Source organism: Salmo salar, chromosome 23, assembly GCF_965601325.2.
Source record: "Salmo salar chromosome 23, fSalSal1, whole genome shotgun sequence".
NCBI classification, from domain to species: domain Eukaryota; kingdom Metazoa; phylum Chordata; class Actinopteri; order Salmoniformes; family Salmonidae; genus Salmo; species Salmo salar.
The window spans coordinates 8,885,649-8,909,219 of NC_138313.1; the positions used below are offsets into that span (position 1 = coordinate 8,885,649).

Here is a 23,571-nt window from a genome sequence, read left to right on the forward strand (position 1 = left end):
GGATTTTCAGTGCTTTCGCTGTCACTTTCTATGTTCCATGTACTGGGCTGAACCTCCCTCTCTCTCTCTCTCTCTCTCTCTCTCTGCACATCTGGTTGCTCTGCAGAATGAGATTAACATTGTAAATAACCTAAACTTAAAATTGTATTACTTGTGCAGTCATCGATTGTATGCCCCCCGGTTACAGTCCTACTGATAATCTCATAAATAAAGCACATATTCATCTGAAATCATAGCCTACATGTTTAGGTTTGTGCACTTAAGTTGTACCTGAAGGTTCCTGCTCTGAGTCTGACCACCATCTCCAGTCCTGCAGGAGCACCTGAAGCTGTAGTGCTGCTGCTGCTTCCTTCTCCACCTTTGCAAAGAAAAGACTCTATTATCATACTCACTATCATTAGTGTATCAGTAGGCTACATTAATACAGCTCTGGAAAAAAATTAAGAGTGGTCTCTTAATTTGGAGTGGTCTCTTAATTTTTCCCAGAGCAGTATATTATTGTAGTAAATTGTAATGCTGGTACTAATGGCACTAATCATCTTTGTCGTTGCCTGTGCTGTGTCACTAGGCTACTTAGCTAGCCATGCAGGGTGGCGTGTGTGTCAGCGTGTGTGTTTTAGCTAGTGTTTTTGACTGACCAGAACATGTTGCTTATTTTGCAGCATTTAGCAGCGTCTGTGGCAAGGGCCTTTCTCTTTTTTTATTATTTCCCTCTCTGCGCCACCTTTCCTTTTCTGACCGTCCATTTCGCCGTGCGACTTGTCTAAAATGTTATCGGCAGAGAAGCGGGTAGACGGTTGCTATGTGCGTCGCGGAGAGACCTGTCATTTTTGGCGCGGGGGACACTGCAGCGAGAGAGTGAGAGTCGCGCCTGATGTGTGGATTCTCTGTCAACTCTTTCCTGCTGCTGTATTATCGCTGGTCAAGTTGACTTTTCACGGCAGGCCAAAACGACCCTCAGGCCACCGGGAAATGTCCTGGAGGCCTGATCAAAATAAGTTAAAAAAATATATATTTTTTAAACGTAACTGTTCTCCTCCCACTCCTGCTGTCTTTCGCAGTCTCTGCCATTACTCTCCTGAAGTTGCCGGTAACAGTCTACACGAGGAGTCGGCAACCTTTCTCATGTGGAATGCCAATTTATCTTACCATTTCTACCAATCTGCCTGCCAGTTATCGTTTTCATATGCACATTTAAGGTGAAACAGTTATAATAATGTCTTCATATCTCAAAATCTGTCATGTGGTTAATCAAAATTATATCCAAGTGTAATGTCGTGTGTGTAGGTGAAGTCAGGCGCAGGAGAATCGAACTTGGTATAAATGGATTCGTTTAATACACTTAACAAAACTCCATAATCAAAGATACAAGATAAATAAAAGTGGGTACAAGAACCCGTCGCGCACCAATACATAATACACAAACAAACAATCTCTGACAAGACATGAGAGGAAACAGAGGGTTAAATACACAACATGTAATGAATGGGATTGGAACCAGGTGTGTAGGAAGACAAGACAAAACCAATGGAAAATGGATCAGTGATGGCTAGAAGACCGGTGACGTCGACCGCCGAGCACAGCCCGAACAAGGAGTGGCATCGACTTCGGCAGAAGTCGTGACAGTAAGTCTAAATGAAAATTATACAAATCTGAAAAGGAATTTCTATTGCCATTGCCAACTATCAGAAATAGCCTACATAAAGCCAACAAATAGAAACCAACAAATAAAGCCAACAAATAGAAACATTGCAGCCTGCATGTAGAAAATATCCTGATTCAAATAAATATCCTATGAATCACATTGGCTACACATGGCCTGTTTGCAATGAACTTGAAACATTATATCATATTAAGTTGCGTCAAGCCCAAAAGCTTGGCTAGCGAACTTGCAACATTGTATGAAATATCCTGGGCCCTCAATATAAATAGTACCAGCACCCAAAATGAGTTTCGGGAACCTATTTCAGTCCATGCACTGATAAGAAGTATTCAGGTAGGCCTATTTTATGACGTTTCCATTGGATTAGAGCATTACATTTTTCACTTTCACACTGAGTGGTTATCAAAAGGGAGAGAGCTGGCAAGATTTTTCAAGTAGCCTATGGGCCTACTTCTATGTGTGCGCGTTCCTTCCTCAACATTGACACCCTAATAATGTCTACATATCTTACGTTACTCAAATCACATGTAAGTACTGTTTTGAGACTAGAGGTCGACCGATTATGATTTATCGACTCCGATTTTCGACGGACGATTTTTATATATATATTTGTAATAATGACAATTACAACAATACTGATTGAACACTTTTATTTTAACTTAATATACATTTAGTCTCAAATAAGTAATGAAACATGTTCAATTTGGTTTAAATAATGCAAAAACAAAGTGTTGGAGAAGAAAGTAAAAGTGCAATATGTGCCATGTAAAAAAGCTAACGTTTAAGTTCCTTGCGCAGAACATGAGAACATATGAAAGCTGGTGGTTCCTTTTAACATGAGTCTTCAATATTCCCAGGTAAGAAGTTTTAGGTTGTAGTTATTATAGGAATTATAGGACTATTTCTCTCTATACCATTTGTATTTCATATACCTTTGACTATTGGATGTTCTTATAGGCACTATAGTATTACCATCCTAATCTCGGGAGTTGATAGGCTTGAAGTCATAAACAGCTCTGTGCTTCAAGCATTGCGAAGAGCTGCTGGCAAACGCAGGAAAGTGCGGTTTGAATGAATGCTTACGAGCCTGCGGCTGCCTACCACCGCTCAGTCAGAGTGCTCTATCACATATAAAATCATAGACTTAATTATAATATAATAAACACACAGAAATACGAGCCTTAGGTCATCAATATGGTCAAATCCAGAAACTATCATTTCGAAAACAAAATGTTTATTATTTCAGTGAAATACGGAACCGTTGCGTATTTATCGAACGGGTGGCAACCCTAAGTCTAAATATTGCTGTTACATTGCACAACCTTCAATGTTATGCCATAATTATGTAAAATTCTGGCAAATTAATTACGGTCTTTGTTAGGAAGAAATGATAACAGTTCGCAACAAGCCAGGTGGCCCAAACTGCTGCATATACCCTGACACGAATGCGCTTTTGTTAAATCATCCCCCATTTGGCGAAGTAGACTGTGATTAGATGATAAATTAACAGCCACCGCATTGATTATATGCTACGCAGGACAAGCTAGTTAAACTAGTAATATTATCAACTATGTGTAGTTAACTAGTGATTATGTTAAGATTGATTGTTTTTTATAAGATAAGTTTAATGCTAGCTAGCAATTTACCTTGGCTCCTTGCTGCACTGCCACTTTAAATAATGCCACTTTAATATTGTTTACATATCTTACATTACTCATATCACATGTATATTCTGTATTTTATACCATCTACTGCACCTTGCCTATGCCGCTCCGCCATCGATCATCCATATACTTATATGTACATATTCTCATTCACCCCTTTAGATTTGTGTGTATTAGGTAGTTGTTGGGGAATTGTTAGATTACTTGTTAGATATTACTGCACTGTTGGAACTAGAAGCGCAAGCATTTCGCTACACTCGCAATAACATCTGTTAACCATGTGTATGTGACCAATAACATTTGATTTGATTTGAACATACTCTGCAAACAATTTGTCCACTCAGACAATGAAAACTGGAAGACTGGAAGACTAATATTGAATGCATTAAAATAATTACCGTAACCAAGGTAACAAACATCGTGGATTAGAAATGATAGGAATTAACGGCAAATGTACTACTAGTGATATATGTAATGGGGAATAGATATACACTAACAATCAAACGCAAACAATTCACAGAATGAAGTTATGAAACAATGAATGTGCACAAATTGGCGGGAGACAGCGCATTCTGGAGAGAGAAGTGCATTGTGCGTCAGCATTGGCCATACAGCATTTACGGCGATATGGCCTCAGCAGAAGTCAGGGCATTCATACTTCTTGCGCTTCACGGAGCAGTGCAGAGCTGTTGTCAAGGAAGTGAGTTTGTGTTTATACAGGATGTACCGCCCCCACCTACCCGTAAACTAATCATGTCAATGCGGCGCTATACAGAGCCCTTCGCAATGTTACAACATTTGGGAGTCGCGTGTGGCAGTCCCTCCCCCATGTTGAGAACAGCCTATCGGCCTACCTTAGCTTTTTTACTCAGTTAAGCACTTGTATCAGACGTTTGGTTTTGTTCAATGTGATGTATCAGTTATATTGTTTTGTATTACAGAGTGGTTTGATATTATTAGTTAATTGTGTGTGTTCTCTCCCTCTTTCAAAATGTCTTAATATACTATCCATGCGTCTTTACGTGTTATAGTAACGTCATGAAAACCTCTTCTTCTCTGTCTCCCCAGTGCATACATCAACAAGGCCAGTGATTTGTCGGAGCAGGTGACTCTGATCGAGACAGCTCTAACCTCTCCAGAGGGCTTGGCAGTAGACTGGGTTCACAAGAACATCTACTGGACCGACTCCGGAGACAAGACCATCTCTGTCGCCACAGGAGACGGCAAGAAGAGGAGGATATTGATTGCCACGGAGCTGAGCGAACCGCGTGCTATCGCTGTGGACCCCCGACAAGGGTAAGGGGGGGGGGGGGGTATGGAGGAGAATTAGGAGTGAAGGTGGGGTAGAGCTGTATGTATTGTTGGGAGTAGGTGGGTGATGGAGGAAATGAGGGAGGCAGGGAGAAAAGCAAAGTTGAAAGAGAGTGAGTGAGACAGGTTGACTGTCCATGAGGCTTTATATTTTTTTTCATTATGTGTTGCCCATCTGGTCAGAAGACTGGAACAGGTGTCCACCTGCTCTTTCCTCTCAGCTTATTGCCTTGTTTGTGACCTCCCTCCCTCTCTCCCTTCCTGCCTTCCTCCCTCTCCCCTCCCCTCCGTTGCCCTCTCCCACTCTCCCATTCCCTCTATCCCTTCATCTCCCTCCCTCTCTCACACCCTCCCTCTCTTTCTGTCAGATGTAGGTGTAGGCATCAGTAGCTGCAAGCTAGCATCTCAGTCTGCAGCGTCACAGCTCTCTCACCACTTAAGCTCCTCTCATCTCCGATCTCCCTGGCTCTGCCTGACGACTCTATTCCCTTAGGCCTTCTTTCCACAACATTACTGAGCGAGACAAGCATGTAACACATGCAAATGAGCCCAGTCCAGGTTTGGTTCCCTACTACAGAGAGAGAAGAGAATGTTTGCTAACTGTCCCTAGGGCTGTGGCGGTCATAAAACTTTATCAGCCAGTGATTGTCATGCAAATAACTGCCGGTCTCACGGCAATTGACCATTAATTAACATAAACATGTTAAGCATCTCAATGGCTTCGACACATAGCCTAAAAGCCAATGATGCAGACTTTTGGATCATCTACATTTAAAAAGTCTAATAAATCCACTTAATATATAGGCTTAGTCATCACAATAAATCCATTATTTATTTTAGGCATGTCTAAAGAATCATGATATGAAGAAAATGTAGCCTATTCCAGAAGAACAGAATAACATATTCTGAGTTGTCCTTATGTTAGGCCCTGATCTCGCTGGCTTTGGCTTATAATACCTGTGGCATTATTTTGCATTATTTTATAGTAAGAAGAATACAATTGAACACAGCTGAATGAAATAGAAAGGATTTTCCCCCCCAAACGATTTCCCGAGGGAGTGCGCACATGCATATATTATATGTTGAGCGCTTCATTTAGAATTATTTATGCAACTTTAGTTGTGATACAAATGTTGGGCTATATGTAAATAGTAGGCAATGCAAATAGTCTGGGTAGCCATTTGACTAGATGTTCAGGAGTCTTATGGCTTGGGGGTAGAAGCTGTTTAGAAGCCTTTTGGACCTCGACTTGGCACTCCGTTGCCGTGTGGTAGCAGAGAGAACAGTCTATGACTAGGGTGGCAACCAGTCAGGATGCTCTCGATGGTGCAGCTGTATAACCTTTTGAGGATCTGAGGACCCATGCCATATCTTTTCAGTCTCCTGAGGGGGAATAGGTTTTGTCGTGCCCTCTTCATGACTGTCTTGGTGTGCTTGTACCATGTTAGTTTGTTGGTGATGTGGACACCAAGGAACTTGAAGCTCTCAACCTGCTCCACTACAGCCCCGTCGATGAGAATGGGGGCGTGCTCAGTCCTCTTTTTCCTGAAGTCCACAATCATCTCCTTTGTCTTGATCAGGGGTCCTAGGCCTATAAGCTACGTTTGGAGTTATTTGGCCACTTTAGTTGTTATACAAACCATATCAAAATATATAGCCCTATGGGCTAGGCTACATGAAAAAAAAAATCACCCCAAAAAAAGCCATGTGCTGTTTCTTGCCTTAGACTGCACTGCATGCTGGGCATTATTCACAAGTGATCATGTTGTCACTCATCACACTATTCTCAATTTAATCTGGCATCAGAGCACAGTTTTGGAGAAGCCTAGTTAACGGGAGTGAAACGGTCCTGTTGAATTTGACTGCGGTCATGACTTGCGACTGCTGGTGTGGCGGTAATACGGTCACCGTGACATCCGTGACTGTCCCCTCTGGTCTGTGTATCACCATTTCTATCATGGAAGTACAACATGAAGAGAGAGGTGCCGCCTGGGTAACATGCACACAGTTTGACTTTGTCTCAGTGATGGAGATGGGATGTGAAGTGTCTCTCTTTCTCTCGCTCTCTGTCTCTCTCTCTCTTTCTCTCTCCTCTCTCTGCAAAGCTATCCTCCTGTATGATTCTTGTTACTGCCATTGTGCTCTCTAACTCCTGTCTCTCTCCCCTAGGTTTATGTACTGGTCCGACTGGGGGACCCAGGCTAAGATAGAGAAGGCTGGCATGAACGGAGTGGACCGCCAGGTACTAGTGTCAGAGAGGATTGAATGGCCCAACGGCATCACTCTGGGTAAGACTAGCGCCGCGGGGAGGGAGGGAGAGCTACATGAGGGGAACTGATACACAGAAAAATGGGAGGGAAGTGAAGACAAGGAGAGGGAGGTGAGTAGCGATAATAGAAAAAAAGATGAAGAGCAAAAGTTGAAATAAGATGAAGAATCGCGATGAATAAGGAATTGTTCACAAAAGAAGCGCCCCCCCTCTCTCTCTCTCTCTCTCTCTCTCTCATTTGACACATAGTTATGAGTCACTCAGTCAGCGTGTCTCTGTCATCAATCAGTGTGTAGTTTGTTCATTCAACAGGCTGTGAAAGAAGTGGCCAAAGCTTTGCCATCAATACCCCAATCATCCTCCCTTCCATCCCTCAGCGGGCCTGTGCCAATTTTTACTCCTCTCCTCTCCCTGCTCACCACTAATGACGAGACGTAAAATGACGGAGCAGAGAGCAGGGGGAGCGAGAGAGAGAGGTGGAATTGAGGTGTCGCTAGTCTGGGCTACATCTGTATGAAAACAAATTATGTTGAGGGTTAGAGGAGCGAGAGTAAAAGAGAGAATAGCTCTGGCTGGCTAATTTGGTTTCTTTGAAGGGAAAAAAAAAGGGATTATTTTCCCTTTGTAATCTATTCCACAGCCAGCAGGCAGACAGAGTCGATAAGAATGCTTTATTGTGTGAGTGGAGAGAGGTGAGGTAGTGAATTAACTGAGCACCACTGTTACCTGATTCAACCCCGTACAGCTGTGTTATTACATACACATTGACTTTGGTGACCTGCTTATTTGATTCCATAGCAACTTTCCTACTACACACCTACACACAATCAGTTGTAATAGATTGATATTAGCATTCGGTCAGGTGAAGGTAAATGCCAGGCTCAGGGGCATTTTGGCAGTATTCCCCACCTGGAGATTGAACCAGCAACCTTCTGATCACTGTTGGAGGGCCTTCACTAACTGGAGGGCTTTGCTGTCAAAGATGATTGATATTCTATTGGACCAGAACTCCATCAAGCTCTCCGTCTAGACCTTTTCTCGTTAACTTCCGAAGGAGTGTTGTACAGTACATTAACCTGACCTCCCACTCGTTCTCTTTTTTTTCTCTGTCTCTCTCTCTCCCTCCCTGTCCCCCCCCCCCCCCCCCCCCCCCCAAACCTCTCTCAGACCTATCTAACAGGCGTCTCTACTGGGTGGACTCTAAGCTGCACCTGCTCTCCAGCATTGACCTAAACGGTGACAACCGCAAAGTGCTGCTGAGCTCCCAGAACCACCTGGGGCACCCCTTCGCACTCACTGTCTTCGAGGTACGGAGGGGGGCGGTGGGGAAGGGGGGGGGGGGGGGGGGGGGGGGGGCTGTGACATACGAGCGGTAGTCTCTTTCAACAGCTGCTGTGTCGTCAGTAGCAGGAAGATCCCTGCTACTGTATGAGCCGGGCATGCCAGATGAGTGGCGTACAGGATCGATGGAGGTGGTAATGAACAGGTAGTGAGGAGGGAGATGGCCAATAAGAGCTAAACGGTGGAAAAAAGGAGTAATAATGGAGATTGGAGAGTCGGGGGATTGGATGAGATTACAGAGGGCTGGCTGCTCTAAGGGCTACCAGTAGATCACTGGTAATGTGGTACTGGTGGAGGGTGCACACAGAGGGGGACACTCTTCTTTCAGAGGGAAATCCATCATGACCTGTGTGTGTGTGTGTGTGTGTGTGTGTGTGTGTGTGTGTGTGTGTGTGTGTGTGTGCGCGTGTGCGTGCGTGCGTGTTAGAGAGACCACTATCCCAGTCTCTTTGTGGCAGCAGCGGTTAGAACAGCCAGACCACTCTAGATTCATATCCTCCAGCGCTGTGTTCTGCAGTAGCCAGCACCCAGGAAAAACAAAACAAATTAAAATCCTCTACAGTTCCAGCGGTTCAAGCCTCTGGTCCTCAGTACTGCAGGGCCCTAGAATGATGGAGGGGTCATACATCACAGCCTAGTCCGCCGACAGGGAAGGACTCTTCACACCACCTCGACTCTCCTCCCCGAGGCCTGTGGCCGGGTGTTGTAAACAGGAAAATGTTTTTCCTCCCCATCTTTGTTATACTGTTGTCTGAGCTGGATAGGATGGGGTGGAGAGGGACTGAGATGGGAGCTGACTGTGTAGATGGGCTGTGACGGACTGAGAGGGCAGAGCAGACAGACTGACAATCAGAGTAGAGTGAGGGACTGACAGGTTTGTGCATGTTTGGGATGGAGAGAATGCGAGGGACTGACAGATGAGTGCAGTGCCCTTTCTAATCTGCCATTGTGGGTGAGTGAGTGTACTCCTGTTCTAGACAGCTTACCTGAAAGAACTCTCCAGGCTTTTACTGAACTTTCATCTACAGTAGCTGACACCCTGCCCAGTGGATATCGGCCCTTCCGTACAGCTTGTCGGACCTTTCCCATAAGGCATAATATGATGTAATGTGAGGAAAGGTGTGAGTAGAACTGAGCTGATCCAGAACCAGTGTTAAGTGCAGTAGTGTCAGGGCCGGTAGTGTTAAGGGCTGGGAGATGACTGATCTTAGATCAGTGTTAAAGGCCTGGGATGTGGTTGTCTCGTGGCAGGTAGTGGCTCGGGGAAAAAGCCTTCAGACATGAAAGTCACCTTGATCTCACTGTTAAGCCCAGAGTTGTACCTGTACGTGGCTGCAATGCAGCAACTTTGCCCTGTGAAGTTTTAAAACAAAAAGACGGAGAGAAGAAGAGGGGAGGAAGGTTTATCATCCTGAGGATATTTGTCCTATGTCATTTGGGCACTCCTGTGATGTTTTAAAAAGGTTCTCAGGGATGATTCAATTCAGATAGAGAGAGAGAGAGAGAAACAAGGAGAGATGGAGGATAAAAGAATCCTCCATTGATAATCCAGGGAGGTTAGATAATGCACCCAGGAACCACCTGCACCAGACCTCCTGCTGTCAGTTGACCTTTAGAAACACAAGGCTTTGTAAACAAACCTATTTCTGCAACTCACCGTAATTGAGACCGAGGGACTAAGCCTGAGCACATGCCAGAGTAAGTTAGCCCCTTTACTCCACATCTGTCAATGTCGATCTTTCTCCCTCTCTCTCTCTCTCTCTCTCTCTACCTCGTATCCCTCTCCCTCTGTTTCTATCGCGCTCTCTCTCTCTCTTTCTCACTCTCTCACAAACTCTCTCTCCTCTTCTGTCTCTCTCTCTCTCTCTCTCTCTCTCTCTCTCTACCTCGTATCCCTCTCCCTCTGTTTCTATCGCGCTCTCTCTCTCTCTCTTTCCCACTCTCTCACAAACTCTCTCTCCTCTTCTGTCTCTCTCTCGTTTCATGTCTGCTCGTGGTTGCAGATGAATCCGAGGTTGCCATAGCAACCGTGGAACCATCACCTCATCCTCCGCTCCTGCTGCTATGGTATCACTGGAGAGGCTGATAAGGAGGCATTAGAAGAGAAAGAGAGAGAGTCAGAGAGAGAGAGTAGGGAGAGAGCGAGAGAGAGCAGGGAGAGAGAGAGAGGAGGTGGGCTGCGGAAGAGAGGGAGGGAGGGAGAGAAGGACAGAAAGTAATTAAAAGTAGAAAATAGAAGTCTGGATCAGCTCTGGGTCCATTTGGACTGCTTCGGAGTACAGCCCCACTCGATGTATCTATAGGGAAAAGTCATTACATGTACTGATGGAAGTCAATGACTGTTGTCTCCTTACACCTACTGTAAAAGACCTTCATCAGCGTATGGGAGCACCACGTAGTGTGATAGACTACTTTTTACTGTACTTTTTGGAATGATATTGGATCATAACAATGGCCATTGAGTTGCCTTAGAACGTCCTGGTCATACTTAGATATGTCTGTGGCAACAATGGGACCCCCTTATCTGCAGGCAGATATGACTTGAGCCTCTCTATGAGTCCCAGCGGTTGCACAGCCTCCCGTCCCTCTGCCCCCGTGTACCTTATTAGAAAAACTGCTTATGGTATGTTGAGGACTGAGTCTATCTATCCCAACCCTCCCCTGTCTTCCAGGACCGTGTGTACTGGACAGACCTGGAGGATGAGGCGATCTACAGTGCTAACAGGCTAACAGGCCGCGACGTGGCTACGCTAGCCGAACACCTCAACAACCCTCTGGACGTAGTGGTGTTCCACGAACTACGGCAACCCAGAGGTGAGTGACAGACGCGTACGTCCACTGAGCGTACAGAACATTAGGAACACCTGCTCTTTCCATGACACAGACTGACCAGGTGAATCCAGGTGAAAGCTATGATCCCTTATTGGTGTCACTTTGTTAAATCCACTTCAATTAAGAAGGATTTGTAAGCCTTGAGACAATTGAGACGTGGATTGTGGGACGTGTGCCATTCAGAGGGTGAATGGGCAAGACAAAATATTTAGGTTCCTTTTGAACGGGGTATGGCAGTAGGTGCCAGGGGCGCCCGTATGTGTCAAGAACTGCAATGCTGCTGCGTCTTTTCACGCTCAACAGTTTCCCGTGTGTGTCAAGAATAATCCACCACCCAAAGGACACCAGCCAATTTGACACAATTGTAAGGAATTCTAATTCAATTGTGGCTATTATGAGGGCAAAAGGGGGTGCAACTCAATATTAGGAAGGTGCCCCTAATGTGTGGTATTGTCACGCCCTGACCATAGAGAGCCTTTTTTTCTCTATTTTGGTTAGGTTGGGGTGTGACTAGGGTGGGTGATCTAGTATGTTTATGTCTATGTTGGCCTGGTATGGTTCCCAATCAGAGGCAGCTGTTTATCGTTGTCTCTGATTGGGGATCATATTTAGGCAGCCATTTCCCTACTGTGTTTTGTGGGATCTTGTTTTGAGTTAGTGCATGTAGCACCTCTGAAGTCACGGTTCATTGTTTCTTTGTTTGTTTTGTTCAAAGTTTCACTTAATAAAATATGTGGAACTCAGAGCACGCTGGGGTTCGCGGCCACAAAGACAGCCCAAAAGACAGCACAAATTTATTTTTTGGGGGGGGCACACAGGAGGTCGGCGGAGCTGAGGAATGAGCCAGAGACCGTCAGGGAGTCGAAGGAGGAACTCGATGAAAGATTCCGGAGAGAGGTGGTGGCGATGAGAGAGCTGCAGCGTGGGCGTGCTGAGGAGCGTGACACCAGTCCAGTGTCATCTGCACCGGTGTCACACATCTGGCCTCCAGTGTGCCTCCCCAGTTCGGTACGTCCTGTGTCTCCTCCACGCACTTGCCCTGAGGTGTGTGTCACCGTTCCGGTACAATTTGTGCCGGTTCTACGCACCAGGTCTCCAGTGCGCCTCCACAGCCCAGTACGTTCTGTGCCAGCTCCCCGCACTCGCTGTGCGGAGTGTGTCATCTGTCCGGGACAATTTGTGCCGGCTCTACGCACCAGACCTCCAGTATGCCTCCACAGTCCGGTACGTCCTGTGCCTGCTCCTCGCACTTGCCCTGAAGAGCGTGTCACCAGTCCGGTGCAACCTGTACCGGCCCCACACATCAGGCCTCCAGTGCGCCTCCCCAGTCCGGTACATCCTGTGCCTGCTCCTCGCACTCGCCCTGAAGTGAGTGTCCCCAGTCCAGAGCCTCTGGCGACGGTCCCCAGTCCGGAGCTTCCGGCGACGGTCCCCAGTCCGGAGCTTCCGGCGACGGTCCCCAGTCCGGAGCCTCCGGCGACGGTCCACAGTCCGGAACCTCCTGCGACGGTCCACAGTCCGGAACCTCCTGCGACGGTCCACAGTCCGGAACCTCCTGCGACGGTCCACAGTCCGGAACCTCCTGCGACGGTCCACAGTCCGGAACCTCCTGCGACGGTCCACAGTCCGGAACCTCCTGCGACGGTCCACAGTCCGGAACCTCCAGCGGGGGTCAACGGCCCGGAGCCTCCAGCGGGGGTCAACGGCCCGGAGCCTCCAGCGGGGGTCAACGGTCCGGAGCTTCCAGGCACGGCGTCCAGTCCCGCTCCAAGGCCGGAGCCTTCCTCTGCACCGGTGCCCAGTCCAGGCACGGCGTCCAGTCTCGCTCCATGGCAGGAGCCTTTCTCTGCGCCGATGTCCAGGCACGGCGTCCAGTCCCGCTCCAAGGCCGGAGCCTTCCTCTGCGCCGGTGCCCAGTCCAGGCACAGCGGCCAACTCAGCTCCATGGCTGGAGCCTTCCTCGACGCCGGTGCCAAGTCCGGGTACGGCGTTCTACCCGGCTCCATGGCCGGACCCTTGGTCTGGGCAGGGGCAAAGTCCCACACCAGAGCCGTCACCGATGCTGGCGGATCCGCGAGCGGAGTGGGTACTTCGCCCCGCACCGGAGCCACCACCGACGCTAGATGCCCACCCTGACCCTCCCCTATAGAGTCAGATTTTGCGGCCGGAGTCCGCACCTTTGGGGGGGGGGGGGGTACTGTCACGCCCTGACCATAGAGAGCCTTTTTTTTTCTCTATTTTGGTTAGGTCGGTGTATGACTAGGGTGGGTGATCTAGTATGTTTATGTCTATGTTGACCTGGTGTGGTTCCCAATCAGAGGCAGCTGTTTATCGTTGTCTCTGATTGGGGATCGTATTTAGGCAGCCATTTCCCTACTGTGTTTTGTGGGATCTTGTTTTGAGTTAGTGCATGTAGCACCTCTGAAGTCACGGTTCATTGTTTCTTTGTTTGTTTTGTTCAAAGTTTCACTTAATAAAACATGTGGAACTCAGAGCACGCTGCGCCTTGGTCCGTCTCTCCACACGAACGTGACAGGTATACTCCGTGTATATACACACATACAGACACACAGACAACCTGCAGTAGTAGTTACAGTATTTACGTTGTAGTATTTTTGGGGATAGAGCACTGGAACAGAACTGGCTGTGTTATTTTGCCTGAGGAAAAATGGGCCAAGTGTCAAAAGTAGATGTCCTAACCGACTTGCCAAAACTATAGTGTGTTATTAACAAGAAATTTGTGGAGGGGTTGAAAAACGAGTTTTAATGACTCCAACCTAAGTGTATGTAAACTTCCGACTTCAACTGTATATGTCTGTCTGCTTGTATGTTACACTGGAAAATGCGTATGCCTCCTTTCGTGGTGTGTGTGAGCCCGTGCGTGCGTGCGTGCAAGCATGTGCGGTGCACACCTGTGTGTGTGTGTGCGTGCACAAGTGTGTGAGCGTTGTGTTTTGATCCTTTGTTTTCCCCTTCTCATTCAGAGCATGCCAGTCTTGTCTCAGTGCCAGTAGAGTGGAGCTAATTAAAGTCTCTCAATATTAAATGAAGAGCTCTACTAATAAAATATAAGTCAAAGAATTAAGCATGCCAGGTCCTAAAGATGAAAACGAAACAACTGGGTCTAAATTAGGAAATATATGAATGAACTACTGCTGTGCTGCCTGCTGCAGAATTAGTCTGCGTCCCAAATGGCACCCCGTTCCCTACATATTGGTCAAAGGTAGTGCACGATATAGGGAACAGGGTGCAATTTGAGACTCAGATTTAGTTTCTCATGTACAGTATCTCCAAGGTGAAATATTTATCATAGTGCTACCTCTGCAGAATTGGTTTCAGGAAGATTTCGCTACCCTATTCTCTGTCTTGCTTTGACTCTCTCTCTCTCTCTCTCTCTCTCTCTCTCTCTCTCTCTCTCTCTCTCTCTCTCTCTCTCTCTCTCACTCTCTCACTCTCTCACTCTCTCACTCTCTCACTCTCTCACTCTCTCACTCACTCACTCACTCACTCACTCACTCACTCACTCACTCACTCACTCACTCACTCACTCACTCACTCACTCTCTCACTCTCTCACTCTCTCACTCACTCACTCACTCACTCACTCTTTTCATAACCCAAAATGAAAGATCATTCAATACACCTACACTTCATTTAAAATGGTTCTATTTTCATATCCTGTGGATCACGTTACTTTCTCAGGTATTTTTAAATGTACACATTTCAGAAAATACTTTTTATGCTGAACAAAAATATAAATGCAACATGTAAAGTGTTGGTCCCATGTTTCATGAACTGAAATAAAATATCCCAGAAATGTTCCATACGCACAGAAAGCTTATTTCTCTCAAATGTTGTCCACAATTTTGTTTATATCCCTGTTAGGATATTAACTTTGCAAAGATAATCCATCCACCTGACAGGTGTGGCATATCAAGAATCTGATTAAACAGCATGATCATTACACAGGTGCACCTTGTGCTGGGGCACAATAAAAGGCCTCTCTAAAATGTGCAGTTTTGTCACACAACAAAATGCAACAGAAGTTTTGAGGGAGCGTGCAATTGGCATGAAGACTGCAGGAATGTCCACCAGAACTGTTGCCAGATAATTTCATGTTAATTTCTCTACCATAAGCCACCTCCAACGTCGTTTTAGAGAATTTGGCAGTACGACCAACCGGCCTCTCAAACGCAGACCACGTGTAACCACGCCATCTTTGGACCTCCACATCCGGCTTCTTCACCTGTGGGATCGTCTGAGACCAGCCACCCGGACAGCTGATGAAACTGAGGAGTGTTACTGTCTGTAATAACGCCCTTTTGTGGGGAAAAAACTCATTCTGTTTGGCGTTGACCAATTTCCTTATATGAACTGTAACTCAATAAAATCGTTGGAATTGTTGCATGTTGCGTTTTATTTTTTTGTTCAGTATATTTCCCCCTCAGCTTTTCTTTTTTTGCTTATTTTTTGTCTGTGTGAAACTGAACTTTGAAGCTAGTTGAGTTTCTGTGAGAGCAGAATATTGCAAGTTCTCTGCAGGGTTTGCAGCATCCTCCTGTATAACAGCACACATCCCATCCATCATTATTGTCATCCTCTCCCATCTCGTCTTCAGAGTTGCATAATATAGGGAGCATGAAAGCTGTTTCTCAAGTCCCTGGAAGCCCAGTTCAAAGAGTTTCAAAGACGCTCTCTCAAGTCAGTTTTAGACCTAGTGAGGTGTGTGCAGCCTTATAGGATGGGAAGGGGGTTGTTTTGTAACGTAACTTAATATTTAAAAAAAAAAACATTTTGCTGCCACCTCCCAGTGTTCTTTAACTTGGGATTCTATTTGAAGTCATTGTTATATATGGCGGGCGAGAGAGCGCACCTGTTACCCACTTCACAATAATGTATGATATGTCTCTGTTGTTTCTTGTCCCTAGCTCCAGACAGCTGTAACATGGGCAGTCTACCTAACGGGGGCTGTGAGTACCTGTGTCTCAAAGCCCCACAGATCACAGACCACTCCCCCAAGTACACCTGTGCCTGCCCCGATGACATGGAGCTAGGGCCCGACATGAGACGCTGTGTCACAGGTAAACTGTTTAAACCGTGTCACACACTTTTTCTTCCCCCACGTTACAGCTTCTCCCACGTGATAACAGATGATGATTGCATCTGCCAATCAAACTGTCCTCCTCTGGGAACACTGTTTCTTTTCCTATCCCCCTCTCTGAAGACTCTCTACGTCGAGAGAGAGAGAGAGAGAGAGAGAGAGAGAGAGAGGAGGTGGGCTGAGGAAGAGAGGGAGGGAGGGAGAGAAGGACAGAAAGTAATTAAAAGTAGAAAATAGAAGTCTGGATCAGGTCTGGGTCCATTTGGACTGCTTCGGAGTACAGCCCCACTCGATGTATGTATAGGGAAAAGTCATTACATGTACTGATGGAAGTCAATGAGAGAATACACACAGGCCACCGGGCAGCCTAACTGTACTGCAGATACTCTCTGTACCAGAGAGGAACTGAATAAATACAAAATGATGTATTCCCTATAATGTGTGCTCGACAAGCATTTTCTGAGTTGTAAGTGCAGAGAAGGCAGTTTTGAGTAGTTCAGACCCATTTTTGTTGACGTCTGTTCATGTAAACTGTGCTGCTATCGCTGTCTGTGTCTGTTTACGAGGAAAGGCTTGTCTGTGCTATCAGTCGAGGTGCCAACCTGATGACGCTCGGGTCTCTGTTTTAATGTGATCTTCCCCCCTGCAGTCAAACCCAAGACAACCACAGCAGCTCCTACCACAACCACCGCTACTTCCACCCCAGCTCCGACTACAGCCACTACTACAACCACAGCTACTTCTACAACCGCTACTCCAACCAGTACAAACACAGCTGCTCCTACCACCACCTCCACAAATGCGCGACCACATACGGCCAAAACCACACATCAGCCCAGCAATACGCGGTCGACCACAGCTTCTACAACGTCCCCCCCTCCTCCTCCCCCCAGGACCACAGCTTCATGGAGGACACCCCCCTCCACCTCCTCATCCTCCACCACGTTGCCTGCCAGCTCCACGCCTGGTCCTCGCTCCACCTCCACACACAGCCCCCCTCTACCCCCGAACAACATTCAGAGAGAGAACGCTAACCTCTCCCACCGCTGTAAGTGGCTTTCAGAAGTGTGTGTGTGTGTGTGTGTGTGTGTGTTTCTGTGAGGGCATGTGTATACATGTATGAACAGATACAGATGTGTATCAACAATTACGTGCTTTTGTCACAACGACGGAGCAACTACTCCCCCATTATATATTCCTCCTGAGCGCTCTTCCCTCTGTTCGCCACCTCTCCTCTCTTTACCTGCGACAGACAGTTTGAGTGTGTAATGACAGACTAGGCCACTCTCTACAGTGTATGAGCGCGTCAGTCAATACACACGTCTGTCCACCCTGCCTCTCCTCTCCTCATCAGAGGGGTGTGGCTTTCCTGTCAATCAATCAATCACATTGATTTTTAAAGCCCTGTTTACACCAGCAGTTGTCACGAAGTGCTCATGCAGAAACCCAGCCTAAAACTGTCAGCGCTAACTTACGCTTGCAGACCCGTTGTCCCTTCCCATTGTCCCTTCCCTCATCTGTCATCTTGAGTCCTGCAGACCTGGGATCACTTTCTTTTTCTTTCTCTCGCTCTGCCTGTCTCTCTCTCCCTCTCTCTAGGACTCATTCCCTTTTCTTTTTGTTGTCCTCCTTTCAATCAAGCTTTATTGGCAACGACAGCTTGAGAGCAACATACTGTATATGGAAAACGACAATGGAATGACAATGAAAAGGACTTCAATTGCTTAAATTGTGTTTCCTAGGCAATATATTTTAAGACAACAAAGTCAGTTGTGATTATAGTTGTAACAATGGGAAACGCGTCTGTGGTGAGCTTTGTTAAAACTGTGTGCTGAACAGACAAATAGAAAATCAATGATTCGACTTACACCACTTTCACCGGGCTCTTTCAGCATGCGCTAGATAAAGACACTCAGCAACACACAATGGATGACTCACACGTGTGTAAAGTTGAAGTCAGAAGTTTACATACACCTTAGACAAATGCATTTAAACTCCGTTTTTCACAATTCCTGACATTTAATCCTAGTAAAAAGTCCCTGTCTTAGGTCAGTTAGGATCACCACTTTATTTTAAGAATGTGAAATGTCAGAATAATAGTAGAGAGAATGATTTATTTCAGCTTTTATTTCTTTCATCACATTCCCAGTGGGTCAGAAGTTTACATACACTCAATTAGTATTTGGTAGCATTGGCTTTAAATTGTTTAACTTGGGTCAAACGTTTTGGGTAGCCTTCCACAAGCTTCCCACAATAAGTTGGGTGAATTTTGGCCCATTCCTCCTGACAGAACTGGTGTAACTGAGTCAGGTTTGTAGGCCTCCTTACTCGCACAGGCTTTTTCAGTTCTGCCCACAAATTTTCTATAGAATTGTGGTCAGGGTTTGTGATGACCACTCCAATACCTTGACTTTGTTGTCCTTAAGCCATTTTGCCACAACTTTGGAAGTATGCATGGGGTCATTGTCCATTTGGAAGACCCATTATCTACCAAGCTTTAACTTCCTGACTGATGTCTTGAGATGTTGCGACAATATATCCACATAATTTTCCTCCCTCATGATGCCATCTATTTTGTGAAGTGCACCAGTCCCTCCTGCAGCAAAGCACCCCCACAACATGGTGCTGCCACCCCTGTACTTCCACGGTTGGGATGGTGTTCTTCAGCTTGCAAGCGTCCCCCTTTTTCCTCCAAACATAACGATGGTCATCAGACCAGAGGACATTTCTCCAAAAAGTACGATCTTTGTCTCAATGTGCAGTTGCAAACCGTAGTCTGGCTTTTTTTATGGCGGTTTTGGAGCAGTGGCTTCTTCCTTGCTGAGCGGCCTTTCAGGTTATGTCGATATAGGACTCGTTTTACTGTGGATATAGATACTTTTGTACCTGTTTCCTCCAGCATCTTCACAGGGTCCTTTGTTGCTGTTCTGGGATTGATTTGCACTTTTCGCACCAAAGTAAGTTTATCTCTAGGAGACAGAACGCGTCTCCTTCCTGAGCGGTAAGACGGCTGCGTGGTCCCATGGTGTTTATACTTGCATACTATTGTTTGTACAGATGAACGTGGTACCTTCAGGCGTTTGGAAATTGCTCCCGAGGATCAACCAGACTTGTGGAGATCTACCATTTTTTTTCCTGAGGTCTTGGCTGATTTCTTTTGATTTTTCCATGATGTCAAGCAAAGAGGCACTGAGTTTGATGTAGGCCTTGAAATACATCCACAGGTACACCTCCATTTGACTCAAATGATGTCAATTAGCCTGTCAGAAGCTTCTAAAGCCGTGCCATAATTTTCTGGAATTTCCCAAGCTGTTTAAAGGCACAGTCAACTTAGTGTATGTAAACTTCTGACCCACTGGAATTGTGATGCAGTGAATTATAAGTCAAATAATTTGTCTGTAAGCAATTGTTGGAAAAATTACTTGTGTCTTGCACAAAGTAGATGTCCTAACCGACTTGCCAAAACTATAGCTTGTTAACAAGAAATTTGTGGAGTGGTTGAAAAACGAGTTTTAATGACTCCAACCTAAGTGTTTGTAAACCTCCGACTTCAACTGTGTATATATATATAGCGAACAGACAGTGTTGTATACTTGTATTCCACCACTATGGTAAAGCACCCAGTGCTCTCCCATATAACCCAGGTGACAGAGCACCACCGTCAGGCCAGAGTTTGTTACGACAGTCTCTGGGACGTGTTAATATTGATTAGTGTGTGTAGTAGTTATTTATGAGGAGGAGCACAGCAGGAGTCGCTGGGTTTGTACATACAAATTAAGCAGCAGAACCATGCTAGGCTAAATTATGAATGTGGTGAGCCTGCTCTGGAGTCTGGATTATACAGGTCGAACCATTGCTGATCACTCTACAGACACGGTATAGTGGGAGCGAGGGAGGGCAGCTGGTGGGCAGAGAGTTGAATAGAGAAGAGAGAGGGAGTAAGGAGATGGTTGTGATTTGGCAATGTGGTACAGAGAGGAGGGGGAAAGAAGGGATGGGAAAGGTATAGTTTAAGGGATAGAGAGAGAGAGAGAGAGAGAGAGAGAGCCTAAGGGTGAGAGGAAGAGTTAGAGAGTAGAGGACAGAGAGAACAGATGGGAGTTAAGAGGAGTGTTTAGTGAGCTGACAGAAAATGATGTATAGAGGAAGAAGAGGGAATAGGGAGACAGAGGGAGAGAGTTTTAGGAAGAGTTAGGAGGGGATGTTCCAGTAAGCAGTCTCTCTGTGTGTTCCCCTAACAAACCAGAATTCAGAAGCAAAAGCATGTTCCAATGTTCTAAGAAGGGAAAATGCTCCTGACTACTACACCGCAAACAGTCGTAGGGAGAAGGGAGGAGATGGACGGGGGAAAATGGGACACGACGAGCGGTTTTCCCGATTCCCCCAACCCACAGGCCGTGTGTGTGTTATTCCGAGTTGGTGCACAACGCACATCGGAGGGTTTGCCGACATCAGCTGTTACACGTGCGTCGCATTACGCTGTGCACGGCAGAGCGGAAAAAGCACAGGCGCTGCAACTAAAAGATGAAAGCGAAACAGTGGATAGTGGTATAGTAACAAAACACTGGTACGGCTCACACGCACACCCACAGACAAGAGAGAGAGAGAAAGTAACCCTGCAGGTCGAGGTTCAGAGACAGTCAAAATGGATCAAGTGTATGTTCTGTGCGCTACTGTGAAATCCCTCCCCGATAATAATACTCCATAATGAAATTCACCCTTTTCAGCACCTTCAGTCCCCTCCTTCCACAGTTCCCACCCTCCAGAGCCTCAGGGCCAGTTCTTTCATAACACATTTTAATAAGATTTGATTAATCCCCTTTTGGAGTCTTACAGCCTATTGGACGTCACTCATGCTTTGGGAACCACATGACATTTCCCTCCACTTTCACTCTTTGTCAGAAACTACTGTACAATACCTCCAGTTTAGAGTATTAGACTCACTCACCTGTGTGTGTGTGTGCGTGAGCGTGCGTGCGTGCGCGTCTGTGTGCGTGTGTGTGCGCATGCGTGTCTGTGTGATAGCCTTCTCACAATCAGATAATGAATGAATCTATCATTATGCAGCTGTAGTCGTTATGATCTGCCCTGTTAATCTCCCAGGCTAGGCTCCATTATAGCTGGATAATTAGAGTGTTGCTAATGGCCCAACAGCCCTAATGGGGAGATGAGGCTGGATTTATTTCCTCGGGAAGGCCTGAGCTCCACACAAACCTGGGTTAGAGGTGAAGGAGAGACGGGGGGAGAGATGTGGGAGAGGGGGAGACGAGACGGTGGGACATGGGACCATTAGACAAGACATGGGAGGGGTAGGGAGGAAGGGAGGCCACTGCCTCTATTTTCTTCATTCATTTTTTATTTCACCTTTATTTAACCAGGTAGGCCAGTTGAGAACAAGTTCTCATTTACAACTGCGACCTGGCCAAGATAAAGCAAAGCAGTGCGACAAAAAAAGAACAACACAGAGTTACACATAAACAAACGTACAGTCAGTAACACAAAAGAAAAATAGAAAAATCAATGTACAGTGTGTGCAAATGTAGAAGAGTAGGGAGATAGACAATAAATAGGCCATAGAGGCGAAAATAATGACAATTTAGCATTAATAGGGTCAAGGCCAATTGACAAAAGAGGTAATTGAAGCCCAGGAATTGCTTGATGAATCTCTTCGGCTAGCCGGGAGATGGACCTAGCTCCGGGCTAACTGGTGCTTGCTTCGGGACAGAGACGTTAGCCAGGAGTAGCCACTCGGGTAGCAGCTAGCTAGCTGCGATGATCCGGAGTAAAGGTTCAGAGCTTGCGGTAGGAATCCGTGGTAGATGTGGTAGAGAAAAGCAGTCCGATATGCTCTGGGTTGATATCGCGCTGTGCAGGCTGGCAGGAGTTGACTCTATCCTCTAGAGAGGATAGAAGGAGGAAGGAGAGGTGTTTTACTGTGCTGATCACTTGTTCTTCTAAACATTGTTTTTCTCTTTATATTCCCTTTTGTCATTCTTCTCTCTCTCTCTCTCTCTCTCTCTCTCTCTCTCTCTCTCTCTCTCTCTCTCAGCTGGGAATGAACACTACCTTCTGGGTAACAACATAACAGTGGCGATCCTGGGTATAGTGATCCCTGTAGGTGAGTAGAAGTCTACTGTACCGTTTGATGTTTGTCTGCTTCTCCCTGCTTTGTCCGTCCGTCTCCGCGTCTGCCTTGGTCACCCCTACAAATGACTTTGCCTGACTGAAAAGTGTGTGTGTGTGTGTGTGTGTGTGTGTGTGTGTGTGTGTGTGTGTGTGTGTGTGTGTGTGTGTGTGTGTGTGTGTGTGTGTGTGTGTGTGTGTGTGTGTGTGTGTGTGTGTGTGTGTGTGTGTGTGTGTTTATTTTATTTTATCAGGAGCCTGTTTAGCTGTTTCACATGCGGCAGATATACTCTTCCTGGAGTCCCCAGAAAACATCAAATACATGAGTACAGAACAGTTATGGACAAGAACAACATAAGATATTATTACAATACAATTACAATTCAAAGCAATATAGTGTCAAGGCATCAAGAGACAAAAAAATACCTGAAAATACTATTTAGACACTTTTCATATATACATATTCATATACTTATATAGAGTACAGTTCAATTAGATATTTAGAAAGAGGAAAGGCGTATGTGTGGTGTGAACGTGTGCGTGAGTAAATCATGACCACGTGTGAGTGTGTGTGTTCACATGATATATACTGTAGGTTATGAAATACGAGACAATCTGTCTATCCTTCATTGAAGTTGACCTAGTTTCCCCCCCCCCCAAAACAGTGTCCTTATTTTCCTGGTTTTGTGCTTCCCATTTAGGTTTGATCCAATAAGCTTAGAAAAACAGCCCATGTGACAACGTAGGCCTACTGTAAATGGTTAATTCAGCCCATGTGACAACGTAGGCCTACTGTAAATGGTTAATTCAGCCCATGTGACAACGTAGGCCTACTGTAAATGGTTAATTCAGCCCATGTGACAATGTAGGCCTACTCTAAGTGGTTAATTCAGCCCATGTGACAACGTAGGCCTACTGTAAATGGTTAATTCAGCCCATGTGACAACGTAGGCCTACTGTAAATGGTTAATTCAGCCCATGTGACAACGTAGGCCTACTGTAAATGGTTAATTCAGCCCATGTGACAATATACTGTAAATTAGAACAAGAGCTCATCCCAATAACATTGTGCCTGAAGACCATAGGGCATCAGGGCTTAACCCCTCTTAAGTCAGATGTACATATTACCCATGTTATCACATACTACAGTATATAGCCCTTTGGCTTAAGATGGCCAGTACGGATACTCCAGGATAAACCTCTATTATGTCTGAATTGACTGGTGATCAGCTTAGTGTGTAAATGACCTTGCTCTAGCATACGTTATG

The 23,571-nt window shown here is 46.0% G+C and overlaps 1 protein-coding gene across 2 annotated transcripts in view; it reads left to right on the forward strand.

Moving 5' to 3' along the window:
* The window catches only part of LOC106584023 (low-density lipoprotein receptor-related protein 8), a 271,370-nt gene that overhangs the window by 236,962 nt on the left and 10,837 nt on the right, over positions 1-23,571 (forward strand). For both annotated transcript variants that reach the window (XM_014168792.3, XM_014168793.3), the window contains exons 11-17: positions 4,396-4,623; positions 6,808-6,926; positions 8,075-8,214; positions 10,921-11,062; positions 16,008-16,160; positions 16,830-17,228; positions 22,230-22,298. In XM_014168792.3, coding sequence (XP_014024267.1) covers positions 4,396-4,623; positions 6,808-6,926; positions 8,075-8,214; positions 10,921-11,062; positions 16,008-16,160; positions 16,830-17,228; positions 22,230-22,298 — 1,250 coding nt within the window. The remainder of the gene's footprint in view (positions 1-4,395; positions 4,624-6,807; positions 6,927-8,074; positions 8,215-10,920; positions 11,063-16,007; positions 16,161-16,829; positions 17,229-22,229; positions 22,299-23,571) is intronic.